Consider the following 18,570-nt stretch of genomic DNA (forward strand, 5'->3'; position numbering starts at 1 on the left):
CCCTAATGACAAATCTATATATATAAATGCGAATGTTTGTTTTTATGTTCCGTTATAACTCTGGAACCAATGCACGAAACATCGTGAAATTTTGTACAGTGATTCTACACGTTCCTGGAAGTAACATAGGCATACATACTAGAGTAAATTTGGTCCAATTTAAATAGTTTATTTAATTATAAATCGTTGTTGATGTTAGAGTGTTTTATATTGGATCCGACAGACTGCGCTACGACAAATAATACAAAGCGAACTGATACTTAACAGCTGTTAATACTTTCAGCTGAAGTTCATCAAAGAGGCAGAAACATTTGTTTACATTTAAAATTTAGAAAATTTTTATTGTAAAGTGCTTGATCAGTAGTGTAATGCAGGTTGCATAGAAGACGTCATTGCCTAATTTTAAATTCAGATTGCACCAATGATCAATAATCTATATATATAAAAATGAATGTTTGTATGTTTGTCCTTTATGGAATCGTGAACTATTGGACCGATCATGATGAAAATTTGTACGTATATGTATTTTTCCACGGAGAAGGTTTATAAGCTATGCCCATCCCTTTCCCGATTCAGGATTCCGCCCCACTGGTTACAGAAATACCCATAAGAAATGCATTGCAGCAAACATATGTTAACGTCTTTTCAAATTTTTAATCAGCTGTTCTTTGTAAACATATATTACACTTATAGTTTTAAAGCATAGAGTAAGCTTAAGAGAAACGACAAATTTTGTTTAAACTGTTTTTGCAATCACTGTTAAACATAGACTTTACTATCCAGATAATACAATTCAAATTTGACGTAAAAATTCACCTTTAACTGCAATATTTATTTAATATAAACCATGCTCATGCTTGATCAGAAGAGTAATGCAGATATCATAATTACTATCTTACGTTGGCTACAAATATAAAGAATGTTATAAAATCAACCTTAGTTGTTTTTTTTTGACAGAAGTATGGTTCTCAAAACTCCGTGTGTACATATTCTCTCGATCGAGACAACAAAGCAAGCTCAATCGTGGCATCGGAGATATAACTAATTTAATCTAAAATTTATTATAGTAAAAAAAAAAATTACTAAGTAATATAAGGACTTCGGTTCTTAAGATTTGCGTGCGAAGCCGTGGGTAACAGCTAGATAGAGGCAGGAATATGGTACATACCTTCATAATACGCCCAAGAGGCTCACGATGGAACGACTATCAATTATCTCAGCAATGTTTAGAATGTGATAGAAAAAGAATAAGTGAATATAGTGTACTGTTTTCAACGGGAAATTGCGTGCGAAGCCGCGGGCAATTTTTGCAAAAAATTATTGAAATGCGCAGCAAAGCGCGCCGGGCCCGCTAGTCTATATATATAAAAATGAATGTTTGTATGTTTGTCCTTTATGGAATCGTGAACTATTGGACCGATCATGATGAAAATTTGTACGTATATGTATTTTTCCACGGAGAAGGTTTATAAGCTATGCCCCTCCCTTTCCCGATTCAGGATTCCGCCCCACTGGTTACAGAAATACCCATAAGAAATGCATTGCAGCAAACATATGTTAACGTCTTTTCAAATTTTTAATCAGCTGTTCTTTGTAAACATATATTACACTTATAGTTTTAAAGCATAGAGTAAGCTTAAGAGAAACGACAAATTTTGTTTAAACTGTTTTTGCAATCACTGTTAAACATAGACTTTACTATCCAGATAATACAATTCAAATTTGACGTAAAAATTCACCTTTAACTGCAATATTTATTTAATATAAACCATGCTCATGCTTGATCAGAAGAGTAATGCAGATATCATAATTACTATCTTACGTTGGCTACAAATATAAAGAATGTTATAAAATCAACCTTAGTTGTTTTTTTTGACAGAAGTATGGTTCTCAAAACTCCGTGTGTACATATTCTCTCGATCGAGACAACAAAGCAAGCTCAATCGTGGCATCGGAGATATAACTAATTTAATCTAAAATTTATTATAGTAAAAAAAAAAATTTACTAAGTAATATAAGGACTTCGGTTCTTAAGATTTGCGTGCGAAGCCGTGGGTAACAGCTAGATAGAGGCAGGAATATGGTACATACCTTCATAATACGCCCAAGAGGCTCACGATGGAACGACTATCAATTATCTCAGCAATGTTTAGAATGTGATAGAAAAAGAATAAGTGAATATAGTGTACTGTTTTCAACGGGAAATTGCGTGCGAAAGCCGCGGGCAACTTTTGCAAAAAATTATTGAAATGCGCAGCAAAGCGCGCCGGGCCCGCTAGTAATATATAAAAATGAATGTTTGTGTGTTTGTCCTTTATAGACTCAGAAACTATTGGACCGATCACTACGAAAATTTGTATTTATTTGTATTTTTCTATGTAGAAGGTTTATATGTAATGCCCATTGATGTAACTCACCACCAGGCTGTACTGCAAGATATAAAAGTTATCAAAGCGCCTGCACATTATAAACTGAAATTACGACACAGTTACATATATTAAATAACCAAACACTATTTGAAGGCAAAGAAATATACGGGCAAAGCTTAAGAGACGCGTGCGAAGCCGCGGGAAACAGCTAGTGTACTATATGACGCTTACATGCAATTCCACTCACACGTCAAGATCACTGCTAGGTAAAAGTGTGGCTGGCGAACATCAGCTTGAACCGTGATTTGATTAAATGTAAAAGCAGTTAAGTAGGTGTGTATTTGTGTTTGGTGTTATGTTCTGCTAAACATCACTTCCGAATTAAGAATATTAACTATATTCAATAAGTACATTTTAAAAACAGTTTTTTTTCACGAGAGTAATGAGTTCTTTATTTAGTAGGAACCATAATTACCCTCCCAGAAACAAGTACATTCTGGCAATTGCAAAACATAATCTTGGATTTTACAGGAAACTCCGACATATGCTTGTATAAAATGTATGAAAAGTATTACAACTGAAATAAAAAAGTTTGCATTAAAATTGTGTTTTAAAAATGCCTTTCATATGCTCACTAAGCGGTTTTAATATAGACTTCATTGTATGACTCTTGTATGGGCTTTAACTTTGAATTTCAAGAGCTGTATGCTTAGTCCTGAATATTAAAAGCAGTAAAGCAGGTGGTGCTGTTTTCTTTGGGAGATGTAGGGTTTAATAATTGTAGTTTTAGCTGTGCTGCTTATGTATGTATTTAGAGACTTGAAGAGAGATACTGAATACATTTTTTAGGGCTTAGCTTGGTTTATTTATCATTAACTTTATCTTATTTAGTTTTAACATGATTTATAGTCAAGAGATGTTGATCAAAATTTTTCTGTTATGGTTGTTTTTAGGTGTTGAGTTAACTTTTTCACTGTTTTTTTATGTAATAAAATGTTCATAGTTATTGCATAAAATTGTGCTACTGACACAGTATTACTCACTGTAATATTGTTCCTGTTTTATTCTATTTCTACTGTAATATTGCGCAAAAGGCATTTCTATGACAACTGTGCATCGCTCATGTAGGTCTGGCATTTGCTACTAGATATCAGCACTTTCTTAGTCCTCTGTCATACGTGTTTGCACATTGATGAGTTCACTCTAGTCACACAGTACAGATAGCTACTGCATGTTGCATGTCAGCTGTCTGGGAGTTTTTTTATGGTTTTCTTTCTAGTGTTTACTGTACCATGGAAATATCCAATGCAGGAGTAAATGATTGGCTTTGATTACATGTTGACGACATGAACATAGATAATAAAAATTACTAAGGTGAAATTTATTTTTTTTATTGGAAAAATACACAAAAATTAACATTTTACATAAAAAAGTATTTATCTAAACTCAATAAATTTGTCTCTGTAAAAAACAGCAAAACTACTTAGTTTAAGGTACAGAAAGAAAAGGGATTAATATTTTGTATAGTTCTTAGTATTTGTCAATGAGTTGTTTCCAAGAGTTAATGGTTTGATCCATTGGAATATTCATCAAAAAGTTTAGTTTTTTTACTACTTTTTTATGTGATTTGAACTGAAAAACTTAGATGATAGTAAAAGTCCTCATAGTGCACCTCTGCATGATTGATGGCTCAGTTATTACTAAAGATGAATTTTATTCTGTTTTAAAATATCAACAATACACTTTCATACATTATGTTTTGGCTGTACTGTAGATAGCCATCCTTAGTCAACATATGCTAAATCAAACTATCTAATACATAAACAAAATCATGTAATATATAGTCTATTTTGTTATGTAAAAATAATGGGTACTGGTTAATAACTTTAAATGACAATAAGATGTAATGCAGTATAAGTAAAAAGTGGGTAACAGATTTACTTCAAAACAACCATTTAATTTTCAAACCAATTTATTGAAATTACAAAAATCGTTAATTTAATACCATTGAGGTATTGAGCTGATCACTGAGTTGTGAAGTTGTGGGAATTGAGTTGGTCCAGCCAAGTTAGCATTTTAGTGTATGTTAAGTGTTGTATTTTTAACAGATGTAGTCTAATTAATTACACAAATTGAGCAAATAAGTTACACAAGTGATATTTTCACTTTAAAGTTTTTATGTTGTTGAGATTTTATAAAACGAACTAACTGATATTAAAGCATTCAATAGAGTAAAGAACAATTAGATATTTATTTCTTTAACTCAACAATTTTAATAAAAATAAAATCAAACTATGGAATCTGACTAATATATAGCCAGAACTTTTCAAGTTTAGAATGATTTATTTCACAAAATTGTAATCAAATATGTGAATATTATTTTATGAAATAAATAAATATTGTTTCATAGTTATCCATTCTTTGATCTTTTGAAAGTTTAACTTTGTTAGTAAATATCATCAATATAGAATCTCTTGGTTCCTTCAGGGTATTTTTATGGAAGGCAGTTATATTTTAATAATATTGAAGACAATAATTAGAAGAAGGAACCGACAGCTGGACTGTGCAAAGATGTAAGTAAACCAAAACTAGATCAACTATTCATAAATACAAAGCATAATAATTAGCTATCTACTTTGAGAAGTTCTTTTAATTCCTGGTCATCTGTTGGAATTATTAATGTGATCATACGAGTGTTCACACACCAAATATCTGGATTGGGAGTACTGCTTGAGACAATCCAGCGCGTCAAAGCTACCAGCTGCTCATAAACTATGCCACGAGAGTGTGACCTACTTATCCACGTTGTAGTTTCACTTCCTGATTATAAACTTTAGGAAATCATTGTGATTATAAGAGCGGATTGGTATAACCAATGTGAATAAATAAATTTAACAGAGAATGAGTCCTCAAATCCCAAGCCATATTACAAGAAGTTCAACGAGTATTATGGGTGAAGAGAGATGTACATTGGAAATTCAAGAACAGAAAAATGTGCTAAGAATATTCATTGTATATACTTTGTTCACCACCATTTCAAAGTTCCTTACATAAAAACTGATTAACAGTGTTTATACTGCCAAAAAATGATGAGACTAAGTGATTAAAGTTTAATGTATTGTTTAAAGAAGTGCAACTAACCTCAACAATCATATGTAGTCTGTTTAACAGTGTCGCTGAGAAAATATAATCATAAAAAGATATTTTTGTACAATTCAGCAACCTAACAAGGAATAAAATCATTATTAAGTGATTTTTAGGACATGTTGATGCTAAAAGGAATGTAACTGTCTAAATTTAGGTAAATTTTATTGTAGATAAATAAGATAAAGATAAGTTTAGAAATAAATTATATTGAAAGGCTGTTGCTCACAAAATTCTGTCTTTTTCATGTGACTCATTCCTTTACAGTTGTATTATTAGGCTAAAAATAAATAAAATAACTTTGAATTTTAATTTACATACACTATATACTTAGTTAATTAATTACATTTTCTAAAAGTAAATGTAATTAAGCACTGAATGAAATCCTAAAAACTAAGAATCACTGCAATCTAAGAATCTGTATTGCAGCTCTAAGTAAATTCTTTCTGATTATATACTGCTGTGATACTATCTAATATAAAACAATATTACTGGAGTCAGTATGTTAACTACTCTACAGTATGTTGCTAAACTATATGTAGTCAACAAGTTTGCTGCAGTTTTACATTCTGTCTGACTATACTAGTGTAGAATGCAGTCTGTGTGTTCAGCCCATTCATGAAAATACTGTAAATCTAATTACAAAGGAATTTTACGTTTAGTTGAAAAGGATATGATTTCTCTCTCTCTGCCTTTATTAAGACTGGCATGATTAGTTTCTTCTTAAACAAGTCAACTTCTTTTCTCCACTTGCTCCAGTGAAGTGTAGCATGAATCCCATCTCTCCCATACTTCCTGTTGTAATGCATGTAGTGAACCTGAACAGAAAGTAGTTCCAATAACTGTTTTGGGGGAATGGAATACAACATTCAAATTAATGATACAGATAAAAGTAGGAGTGTTGGGATTACAATAACAAAAAAAAACTTTTTCAAGCTTTAAAAGTTATTATTTTCCAAATATACTAATAAAGAACTTTGTTGTAATTAAAATTTGTATACTAAATAGTAATTAAAATGTGACTTATAAACTGTAGAAAATTATTTGTAATAAAATAGTCACTATTCAGTACTAAACTAAAATTTTTATTTTTCAAGTTAATAATAAACATAGCTACAGTCTATGCTTACGTGTTATAGGTTGTTACTTGTTGTTGTGACAGGAAATAACCATACCTTTTCTAACATAAGTCCAATGCTGGGTGCTAAAGGCAGGTTTAATACAGTATGTTCTAAGGATTTCTTCAATGTTTCCGGAGTTGCAAGTCCTCTCATGATGGCAATTACCAAGCCGATCATTTTTCGGATTTGATGCAGCATAAAACTTTTACCTGGAATGTTATAATACTGTGAAAATAGAGAAAAATGGTAACTTTAACATCAAGAAGAAAATACAAGATTGTTTAAATACACTTACTCTTTGATCATCAACTGAGATTTCAGTTGCTATATATTTACTTCTATGATGCATCTATCTTGATTAAAAAGAACTGACTTTTTGACGTGACAACGTCTTAAATTAGGTTGCGGCTCGGAGTCACTCATGAAAAAGTGTAACGCCCGGTAACGTTACGATGCCCGTCCAGTGGGTCCACCGCACAGGATCCGCACGGGATAAAGCAGATAACTATGTTTATTCGTGAAAATGTGGAGTGCTTAGAATCGTCATTTACAACAACTACAACAATAAAGGTAAATAATTGTACACTGATATTTCATTATCGTAAACTATGATTGATTGATTAATTGTTAGATTGACACAAAAGTTGAGAAACTGAGTTTATAGGTTATGCCATACTATTGACAAATGTTGATAGTGTTAAGTAAATTATTAGTTTAAATCACTCTGCAATCAATCGTAATTCAGTCGATTGAGAAGAAACAGCGCGTATTGCTAGTCAAACATTTAAAATAACAAATTATAACCTCTAACCTATCATAACAGTGCGACCAAACAAACGAACTAAACCGACCAATCACCACGCGCGGAGTTAGAATTTAACTGTGTTTAGCAAGAATTTCAAATTCCAATTTTAGTAAATGTTTTATTCAACTTTACCATTTACAATAACAAATTTTAATTAATTTCAAATTATGTACAATGTTTTAGTAAACAAAATATATTTCTATAGTTAAAATTTGTGCAATTCTTATTTTCATTCAATTCCTTGTTCCTATTGTGCAATTTAATAATATTCATATCAATAAATATTCTACCGAGAAAAAGACGTTGTCACGTAAAATCTTCGCCCATAAAACCGACTTTACAGGCAACCATAATTTTTTTTTCTCAAGTATTACTTCAAAATTTAATCTTTTTCATTACAATGCTACTATAAAATTGTTAAAGATTGTCAAGTTCTTTTAATTAATCTAATATGGTGAAGTTGTTAAAAATTTAGCAGTCATTGAGCAATATCAATTATGCTGTAGTAAAAAAAAATTGAATTCAGCTGAAATAAAACTCACCTTTTATTCTTAGAGTCACAAATTCAGTATCATCTAATATAAATGATTCCCCACAGATAAAATCAATTATGGTTCGAAAGGCACTGGACTCTAGAGGAGTTCTAAAAAATAAAAAGATTATATATGTAATTTTAATTCAATTAATTTTGTCATTATAGTGAATGGATAGTGATGTATCTTTGTACACTGTAGTTGTACTATAATGTACATCAGTAATTAAACTATTCTAAAGTTATGTTTGTGGTAAATATTGTTAATGACCTGAATTTGTACAGTATTTTATGACTTAAAGCAGAATAGTCACCATTGCCAGGGTTTTTCTGAAGTAGGTATATGAATGTCTCGGACTCCTGAATGTTCAATAAAAAGAAAATTATTATTCAAAGCAATTATATGTTATACAGTATGATTTTTTTTATTAATTTTCTCAATCTTCATTCTTATAATGGTGATGTTTTTGACAGCACCATTAATCACTTAATTATTACTTGAGCAGTTACGTCTTTATTAAATTACTGAAATTTGCCTAACTGACAATGATTTATAATTGAATATCAAAAGATAGGACAAGGATTTATTGTTGTGGACTGTGCATTTCTATATCAATTGGATTATTTTATGCAATTGACTGTGTAATAAATTAGGACTTTCCCGTAGTGGCTTTTAATCATACTTTCCAACCAGTTTATTATGAATTTTAAAATTTTGTACTAACCATTTTTAGGAATAAATTTATCTTCAAACGTATAACTTTACAATTAACAATAATAGTCACAGCCATTAAGTAAAATAATTATTTCTGTAAAAATATACTTTCTTTCCTGCTGTGAAGTTGTGAAAGCTGTGAAAACCCACAAACAGCCTGAGAATTGCATCGATCCGTTCTCGTAGTTTCTCTGACATAAGAAAGGAAGAGGAGGAATCTGTGGTGTGATGAGCAAAGGCATAGGTCGGCATAGTGTAGGAGTATGACCGAGCATTGGCGTAGGTGCGACTGCTAAAACCTTGAGTCACTTTCACTAGGGCTACTGCTTGGATCTCTGGTGACAGGTGAGCGTTAATATCGTCAAGACTTGCATTTACAGCTGAAACATAGTTTACTTTCTATACCATCTACAAATATTCTTCTTCCTTCTCATAGTTATTTCATAACATAGTGTTGGATATCATACCATATTCATGCCTTCATCAAAATTGTATCCATGAGTAAATGTTCTTGAGTAGTCAGTGTAAAATCTTAAATGCAACAGGTCAAAAAGTATTGTCTTCAAGATTTTGACAAAATTATAAAAAATATTGACAAAGTAAAATTTGGATGAACCTGCTCAAAAATGTTACTACTTTAGTTTTTCAATGCTATATGACTTGCACCACAACATTTTTGAATAAATATACATGCCGGCATACCATGTAACACTTACAATATACATTAAGTTGTATGTAAATTTCATTAAAATATTAAAAATTCTGTTTCATAAAATGACTTAAAACTATATATACACGTATGTTCTTTTTATTGATGATCAACAGAATAAATTGTTACTAGCAATCTTACTTGCTGAGCTTAAGCAAAGTCTATCACTTGAGAAGCTGGAAAAATTTCATTTCTGTCTGTCTATTTGCACGATATCTTGAAATAAAAATACCTACAGACTTTAAATATTGCATAAAGCTTCATTTCTATACGAGCACCAATGAGTATGATTATGGTGCATGTCACTTTATGAGATTTTGCTGAGCTTTAGTGAATACTTTTACATTGGTTTTACTGGTAACCAAGATGGCTAGAAGAATAAATAAATAAATGTATTAACAAACTGCATACAATCATAATGTGATTTGATCATGTAACATTTTTATTTATAGAGTCAAATGAAAAAATAATAAAGCGGAAAGTCAATTTGAAAAGACGGTGACAACATTTGATTTCAGCGCACTTTTGTGTTGTAGTACCCTCCCTAGCTCTCTTGAAAATCAAATAAGTTATAGATTGGACATTTTGCATACAACCTTAGTGAAGCAAAATGTGAAATGAGGTGTGGCGTACACCTAATTTGTAAAATATTTTAGGAGTATTACTTCCTTCAGAATACAGAAAAAGTTTTCTTTGTTAAATACTCAAATAAATATTAAGCAATGCAAAAATAATAAAATTAAGTTATATTAACACAATTTATACTTATCCTCTAGATATTACATTATCATTTACTAAGTGTAACTTGATTGTTACTGTAAAAGCTATCTGGCGTGACGCTGGTGAAGGTATCATTTCCCCCACAACTCAATCATAGTGGACACATTTGTTAGCCTCTTGAGATATAGGCTTCAAAGATGCTCAGCTAAGTCTCATGGATGGACATGCACTATTATAGAACTCATTTTTTTCTTTACGTAGAAATGAAATTTCATGCAAAATTTAAAGTTGACTAATGAAATCTTTCACAAGATATCTTGCCAAATGCATATTCACATTCACATTTTTGTTCATTAAGCTAAGTTTCATATCAGTGTTTAAATAATAAAAGTTCCAGAGAGCGAGACCTTAACGTAAGAGTATGCTGAAATCAAATTATGTCACTGACATTTAAGATTAACTTTCCACTTATTTTTCTTTTGATTCTATGAATAAAAATGTCACATATTGAAATCTTATATGATTGTACTCAGTTTGTTTAAAAATTTATTCATTCTACTATTTTCTCGTTGCTATCATGGTTAAGCTACATTCTTGTCAAAAAGATTGGCTTTGTTAAAACTTGTTTACCTTGCCAGACTTGTAGCTTCTGGCTTCCTTAACTTGGAAAATCTTATGAAAAACCTCTCATCACTCTTTTTCAGCTGTTTTTCATCCTTCCACTTTTCTGGACACTTGATGTTTTTTTATAGTAGGATATTCATATGATAGAGATCTTGCATCTGTTTTTTAACAATCCATAATGAAGCGTAGTAGCCTTGTCTAAGTTAATAGCTAATTTTTCATACTGTTCCTGTGTAAATATTTTGTTAGTGTCATTTTTCCCTAAAACTGCATTGACAGTTTCATTACCTGAAGATCTGTGGGCTTTAAAATCACTCCACAATCTAGATCTTTCTTTTGGAGAACGCAACAGCAGCATCTCCCACGGCTTTGCACACAATTGCGTAGGCTTTGCAAGTATATGAATACTTCTAGTTCAAGTGAATTATATTTCCAATGCTAATATTGAGTTTGCCTTGATGCCACAATCAAGAAAATCTGTCAAAAAGCGCATGTTTATAGCCATTGCAATTTACTCCAACCTTAGTATTTTTTGTTCCATAGTTGATTTTTTCTTATATTCCGATCAAGAAAATACATACACATATCTAAGAAGCCTACTTATGTCAAAAGACAACAAAATGGGTTTATATAGTAATTTTGTCTTTTATATCTGCAGTACACAGTACTGACCAAACACTGTGTACTTAATATTTGCTAAAGTGTACAGTTAGAAGTAATTTTTACTCAAAAACTTAATTTCCTTATCTGGATATATTTTCTTACTCTGAGCTCAACAGCGATTGCAGAAAAAGGATGAAATAAGAAATCTTGTTCACTATATAGCTTACTCTATGGTTTCACATTATATATGTAAACAAATTGAAAAAGTGGTTTAATTACTGAAAACATGTAGTTGTGCTGTCATAAAACAATGTTTACACAAAACAGTTGATTACTTTTAACAGGCTCTTTCAATTAATATTTCGCAACTTAGTGTACACGTGAAAGCAAAACAAAGAAACAAAAGCACTTTTGCATTTATAATATTATTAGTATTTCTGATCATTAGAATTTTGTCTTAAGAGTATTTGGTCATAAAATAAAAATTTGTTGTCTAAATCTTTTTAACTTTTCTTCTAATATTAAAATTTTTATAGTTTCTAAACATACAAAATTTTTTATTTTGTGCAAACGTCTAACTAGCTGTTATCTTTAAAGAGGGTTTCAGTTAATTTTATGGGAAATGTTTACCAAAGTACAGATGATTGAGAAGTATATTAAAAATTTGGCTATTGTAATAAAGGTTTGTTTGATAGTGTAAGATATTATACAGAAAAACTAATTTTCTTATAAAAGGACTAAATATATCATTTGCTATGAAGTGCAAATCAATAATAAATATCTCATTTTGTTATCCCACAGCCAAAGAAACTAAATTGAAAAGTTGAATATGCTAGAAATTTTGTGTTATGAAATACGGTCTAGTGACAGACCTTGGTTTGAGATGCGATTTTGTGGAGTGCCTATGGTTCATGCATAGAACTCTGAGAAGTAGCAGTGGTAGCCATTACTAAAAGAGGAGTCACCATTTAAAAAATTAAATTTAAAAACTGTACGATGTTTGTAAAAAGAGGTCCATTTTGGGATAAAAGTATTTTGACTACAAGATTAATGAAAGCCTGTACTTTTTAACTTTCCTAGACCCTATACAGGCAGACATTGTAGGTACTTACGTAGTTTTAAAGATACAACTTGGCCTAAGGCTGATACTCCTTTATCTGTTCTAGAAGCTCGTTCCAATCGTATTAGTCTGGGGTTGTTTAGAATTTCTTCATTAATGTATCCAATTTTGAACAGAGCTAATAGCAGATCCTCTTCAATAGTTTTTACACCAGGGTTTCTAAAATTAAAAAGACATAAAAAGTAAATTATTTCTTAAAAGTACAGTTAAAAACTGAAGGAAAATTGAGAATAGTCCTTTCTAAAGTTGCCTGTGTTTTTGTTTTAGTAATAGTGAAAGTTTTCTGAGTGTTTTTGGTAAGTGTTAGCAATGTCTGACTAATAATAAAATTAGACTAGTTACCAAAATTGAAGCCATGCCTAAATCCTTGAAAAGTCAGTGTGTCTTATTTATCCCTTCACACAAAATGGCTGAATAGATTTAGATAAAATAAAATTCAGTCATAGTGATATTCACTCTAGAATGAATTCTATGAAGGTTGTCCAAAATTTGTTGTTGTGCCAGAAAACATTGATCCTGTGCTTGAACTGTTAAAGTGTGGTTGTCATGTTACATATTGTAAGATTGAGGCATCTTTGGGCATTAGTATGACAATCATCAATATGATATTGCATGGTAATTTTGACATAAAATAGGTTTGTTTGCATTGAATTCTGCATAATTTGACAAAGACTCAAAAGAAGACTCGTGTCAATTGGTGTAAGGAATGTTGAAACAATTTGCTGAAGGTGTATGAAAAGCATAACATCTGCACAGGTGACAAATCATGGATCTAAGCATACGAGGCTGAAAAATAACAACAAACAACTGAATGGGTCTTTCAAAATGAGCCAAATCCAACAAAAGCTGTTCATGAAAAATGCACAAAGAACCAAATAGTTATCTGTTTCTTTGGAATTACTGGTTTCATGATGACAATGGTGTTAGAAAAATGTAGGACAGTTTTCTCTGAATGCTATGCAATTATATTTTAACAGGTCTTTCAAAAACTTCGGGAAAAGTTAAAGAAGAGACACATAATGCTCCACCCTGTCAATGCAAGCAAGTACACATCAGCTCAAACAAGTTTTTGACAGACCAAAAGATCCACCATTTTTTAAATTATTGATCCACCATATACCCTGATTTGACAGACATCCATTAAATTTGTTTGTTGCCAAACCTCAAAACCAATTACGTGGTCAATGTTTTTGACACCTGAAGAAACCGTTATTGCATTAAAAAAATCATGTATTAGAGCTAGCTCAGTCGGAGTGGAAAGGTTCCTTGAACAGTGATTTAAACACATGCAAAAGTGTATTGATCCTCATAGAGAATATTTTGAAAAACAATAAACCCAATTTCACTCATTAATATTTTCTTCATTGTTAGGCCAGAAATATAAATAGTGACCCTAATAGAATGAGTTTTTTCAGCATGTTCTGATTCTAACTAAATTTGTCAATAGTCCAAAACAAATTAAAATTAATACTACCAGGCTTTTTAAGATAATAATATTTTGTTTTAATCTTTGTCTTAAAGTGAGTGGCTCTTCAGGAAAATAAAACATTTTCAATGTCTATCCAGTTTATATAAACAGCCCAAAATACCAACATCACATTTATTATTCATTATAATTTTAATACTATCCAAACTATTTGAACTTATAATTTGTGAATGAATTGAACATCATCTAATTTAGTTTAAGAAGAGGTTATATTCACCATAGGGATGGTAAAAATACATGTTGTCTCTTTCCATGGTGGTCAAGCACTGCTCAGGAAAATGATGGTATCTCAATAAGGGTATGCCGTATAGCATTGATTAAAACATTGTTTCAATCACAAAAGTATGCAAAATTGTAATGTCTGTCAGGTTTAAGGGCATATCTCTAACAGTGATTGCTTAGGGGTGATTCACAAAAATATTCAGAAACTGTGGGAGCTCATTCTACATGTAAAAATAATGAAATCAAGTTTATATAAACATGGGTTTGGAAATGTTTGTTGTTAGCAAATTACGGCTATCGAAAGATTTTGCCCGGATTCCAGCTCTCCATGTAAAAAAAGTCTTCCTGAAATTCTGGTAAGGTAGATTAAGGAGCAAATTCAATTGTTTCTTATGACTTTATACCTAATCAAGTGAATAAAACAGGCCACAGAACTGTAAATTAAATCGTATTTTAGAAAACAGTGTTAAATGCAAAAAGTTTATGCATATCTTCGTGAATCATCCTGTATATAATGTATGTAAGTATGTTCAAAACTGTAAAACACTACTTCTTTTGGTGGCATAAACATCAGTCATACCCCGTTAATTGGGCTTAAATATACCAAAAGTTTCTTTATGTTCATTTAAATAAAACATGTAATCAAACAACATTTTTAATTGAGCGTTAGCGAAGCCAATTACTTGAAGGGCTGAAAAAAATATAATTTTTGTCTGCCTGTCCCCACTATACCTTGAAAATGAACTGACCTATAGACTTGAAATTTTAATAATGTTTTCCATTTCTATATGGGCATGGCAACACTGAATTCAATGATGGAGCATCTTATTCTATAGGAGTTGGCTGAGCCTTAGGGAATAATTTTTTATTGGTTTTATGGAAACAAGAAAATAGCAGAATAAATAAATTTTTAAAGAAGCATATGAATAAAATCATATGAAATTTCAACATGACACTTATTCATAGAGTAAAAAGAAAAAAAATAATAGAGTGGAAAGTCAATGTTTAAAGTTGGTGAAAAGATTTGATTTCAGCAAACTCTTGCGTTGTAGTACCTTCCCTAGCTCAAGGGAACTTTTAACCAATAGTCATTAATTCTTTATTTGCAACAACATTAAGAAGTGCAATAGCAACAAAAGTTATAATTAATTACAATCTTCTGGTCTCTTGTTTTGCAATAACGGGAGAGTTAACTGAATCAAAGTATTCTTTCATGGTGTAGAAGAGTCTCTCCACGAGACAGTCTTGAATCCTTTTCTTGAACTCCCTCTCTCAAGGTTTTATCATATTATGTGGCATGGTGTTGTAGATTTTTCTTTCCATATAAGATAGTTTCTTGTTGTATTGGGTGGTGTCATGTCCAGGAAATAAGTAGTCAGATGATCTTCAGATGTTGTGTGAATGAGTATCTTTAGCTCTTGGTAATTCCATTTGAGCTATCTAGAAAACTGCAGAGTAGATCTATTACAGTATAAATATAGATATTGTTAATGTATAACTAAAATCAACATAAATAATACTTACATTATGACAGTTGTCATCCATATGTAAAACTGATACATGATACAGTAAAGTATATGTTCTTGTTTACCAATACCATACCATTATTCGCAATGTCATACTATTTCCTCGGTCCAGTGTAGGAATTATACCAGTATTTATATACCTAATCAGTATCATATTTATCTCATCAGTGAGAAATGAATGTGATGTCACCTTGATGATTTTCTGTTATTAAAATTGCACTTGTGTCTCGTATATGTGATTCCACTGCTACCAACACGGACTCACTGCACTATATTGTAGCTATGGAGTGAATGGTTTGTTGAATCAAGCTAATGCCCAGTCCCTTCGATTTTGGTCATTCAGCTACTGTAAATATGCTGTCCCACAATATCTAAGAAAACCAAATTCAAAACTTATATGTATGCTTTTAGTTCATTAATTAAAATTCAAAATAAATCTATTGGTATGCCTTGTTGAAATGAGAAGTTTTGTTACTTTTGTTATGCTTTCACTCTATAAATGTAAATAAACTGAAAATAAAAATGATCATAACACAATTTTTACACAGAACATTTGATTAGGTACATTTAACAGGGTCTTTCAATTCATATTACACAACTTTAGAGACCGTGGAATTTTTTGCTGTTTTATTGACCAGTGGGGTGTAGTCCGGAGGGATTATTGAAATAATAATAGGCCTATATTCATCCCAGGGGCTCTAAGAACATCCATGTAAAATTTCAGTACAACTGGTTGAATAGACCCTTGAAAACAAAACAAACAAACAAAGGCACTTTCACATTTATATTATTATTAGGATTCTAAATTATGTTTAGGTAATAGTAACTCTGAGAAGCTTTCTCACTGCTATCTTATTTAATTTTTCCTGTTATTATTTTACAGTTTTCTGCTCTATTAGTGTTAAAGATAATTTAAGGAATTTAAAACTTTTTAGTTTTAAGCTTAATTTTATTTAATGAAAAATGTTTGTGCAATAGTTTTTTTGCAGGATTGTTTTCTTCACCTTGTATGTAATGATCAATAAATGTTCTTTGTATTTATTTATTCTTACACTTATTGTCAAATGTGTAGAATTAGATAATTATACTGATCAATGTTAGATGCAAAAACTGGATCTGATGTAGAAAGTACCAACCTCTGGAAGCCAAAATATCGCTGTCCTACATAGGCTAGCAGCATAGCAAATTTGGTTCGCTTTACTCGCTGTTTTCTAAGTAGAGCTCTTCTTGCTGCTGTTTCCTCTGAAAGAACTTCTGTATTAGGTGATCTTGTACGTCTCCACCAGTGCCACCGGTTTGTCTTTGTGGTGCATTCCTTCAAAACTGCCTTTGGGAAGGGTCCTATTGTGGGTTCATTACAGACTATGGATGAAAAATACATCTAAAAATAAATGAATATTAAATAAAATGCCTTGCCAGTATTCCATATATTATTCTGCTGTAAAGTAGTTTATGTAAATTCTGGTGTAGGTTCTTGTGTTATTACAGGAGTATTTATTTACTTTGTTCAAGAAATTTGCTAGTTACTAGAAATGCTCATAGCTGTTAATGTACTGATCAGTTTTAAAGTAGAAAGTAAATTACATGTTTATCAGGCCTTGCCCTTATCCAATAACAAATAAGATAATTTTCAAACAAAACATTTTACTGTAATATTAAAATTGCAACTATTATTATAATAATAAAAAGGATCTCCCATGTTTTTATGTAATTTTAGTTGTATATATTTAAATGTTATAAAACGATATGTATTACATAAATGTTATAAAACGATATGTATTACATTTCTAGATACTCTAATACATAAATCAGTATTATTAGATTTAGTTTTGTGAAATAGTATGTAGGTATCAACTCGTATTGTTTTTCTTGAAAAATGTACAATTAAAATATTCCAAGTCAAAATATTTACTTAATTTCAGCTAAGTTTCCAAGAAGTATTAGCTATTGTAATAACTTGATGATTCATAAGCAAACTATTCTGTCATCACCTTATATTAGTAATTATTACACTATTTATTTACCATAGTAACAGTAAAAATCACCAGTTGCATGGTAGATGACAAACGGTCACTCACACACTAGATCCAACATCAGATACAGTTAATTGCTGAGAGACAATCTGATATGACCAAATCTTTTTGAAGTGAAATGTATTTAAGAATTAAGAATAGAATTTTTTATGTTTTGAAGCACACACAACTTAGGATTCAAATAAAAATTTAAATGTATTATTTATGTCTCTGTACGATACAGATATTCTTTCAGTGCCAAATTGTGGTCCAACATTTGACAATTTATCACTAAAATAGTAACTGATATAATAGCCTAACACAGTTTTAGTCACAAAGTTGATTCTAAAGAAGAATAATCAAGTTAGTTACAACAAAAGACAAACTGTCTACTCCATGTATTCAAAACATATAGGCCTCTCCATATGGATGGGTCATACACTTTTAAAAATACCATATTAGAGATCTATTACAATTTGCAATCATTATAGTTACAAAATAAAATGTAACTGACTAAAATGTAATAAATAGTGTTGATGAAGAAAGGTGTAATGCCTTAGAATCATAATTGGTATATGTGGGTTGTCCAGAAAGTAATAGATGTGTAAGGCAGTAGGTGGGGCTAGAGACACCATCTCGGAAGTAAAAGGATTCCTGGGCTCAGTAGGCATTGAGCTGTGGTAGTGGGTGGCCTGTATCTCTCCACTAGTCACTTCCTCACTTTGAATATTTCAAATTCAAATATTTATTTGTCATTAGGCTATATTACAAGCAATAGACATTGTCATATTAATATTAAATATACTATGCAGTATACAAATTGTCTTTACTACAATAATGATAAAAATCTTCAATAGAATAT

The 18,570-nt window shown here is 30.9% G+C and overlaps 1 protein-coding gene across 3 annotated transcripts; it reads right to left on the minus strand.

The window, feature by feature from the left end:
* Positions 1-4,305: 4,305 nt before the first annotated feature.
* Positions 4,306-17,818, minus strand: LOC124375206 (tRNA pseudouridine synthase A-like). 3 transcript variants are annotated; one of them, XM_046833317.1, is made up of 8 exons: positions 17,721-17,818; positions 16,833-17,037; positions 12,455-12,621; positions 8,799-9,066; positions 7,982-8,082; positions 6,689-6,843; positions 6,189-6,331; positions 4,306-4,443 (listed from the first exon to the last, which is right to left on the minus strand). In XM_046833317.1, exons 2-8 carry the CDS (start codon positions 16,874-16,876, stop codon positions 4,368-4,370), a joined length of 954 nt encoding a protein of 317 aa, XP_046689273.1. In that variant the 5' UTR covers positions 16,877-17,037; positions 17,721-17,818; the 3' UTR covers positions 4,306-4,367. The 3 variants fall into 3 exon arrangements, with proteins under 3 accessions (XP_046689273.1, XP_046689271.1, XP_046689272.1); XM_046833315.1 differs by having other exon boundaries at positions 4,306-4,445; positions 16,833-17,077; positions 17,721-17,804; XM_046833316.1 differs by lacking the exon at positions 4,306-4,443 and having other exon boundaries at positions 6,194-6,331; positions 6,644-6,843; positions 16,833-17,077; positions 17,721-17,804.
* Positions 17,819-18,570: the final 752 nt, after the last annotated feature.

The sequence above is a fragment of the Homalodisca vitripennis genome, chromosome 1 (genome assembly GCF_021130785.1).
Source record: "Homalodisca vitripennis isolate AUS2020 chromosome 1, UT_GWSS_2.1, whole genome shotgun sequence".
NCBI lineage: Eukaryota > Metazoa > Arthropoda > Insecta > Hemiptera > Cicadellidae > Homalodisca > Homalodisca vitripennis.

Bases quoted from the DNA above. Each gene is read 5' to 3' on its own strand.
- LOC124375206 (XM_046833315.1), bottom strand. From the start codon at position 17,750: ATGCAACTGGTGATTTTTACTGTTACTATG. The intron at 8,083-8,798 runs GAAAGTATATTT...TTTATTTTTTAG, and splicing joins CACAACTTCACAGCAGGAAA to AACTCCTCTAGAGTCCAGTG. The intron at 4,446-6,188 runs ATATCCTTTTCA...AACATACACTAA, and splicing joins AAGGCAGAGAGAGAGAAATC to AATGCTAACTTGGCTGGACC.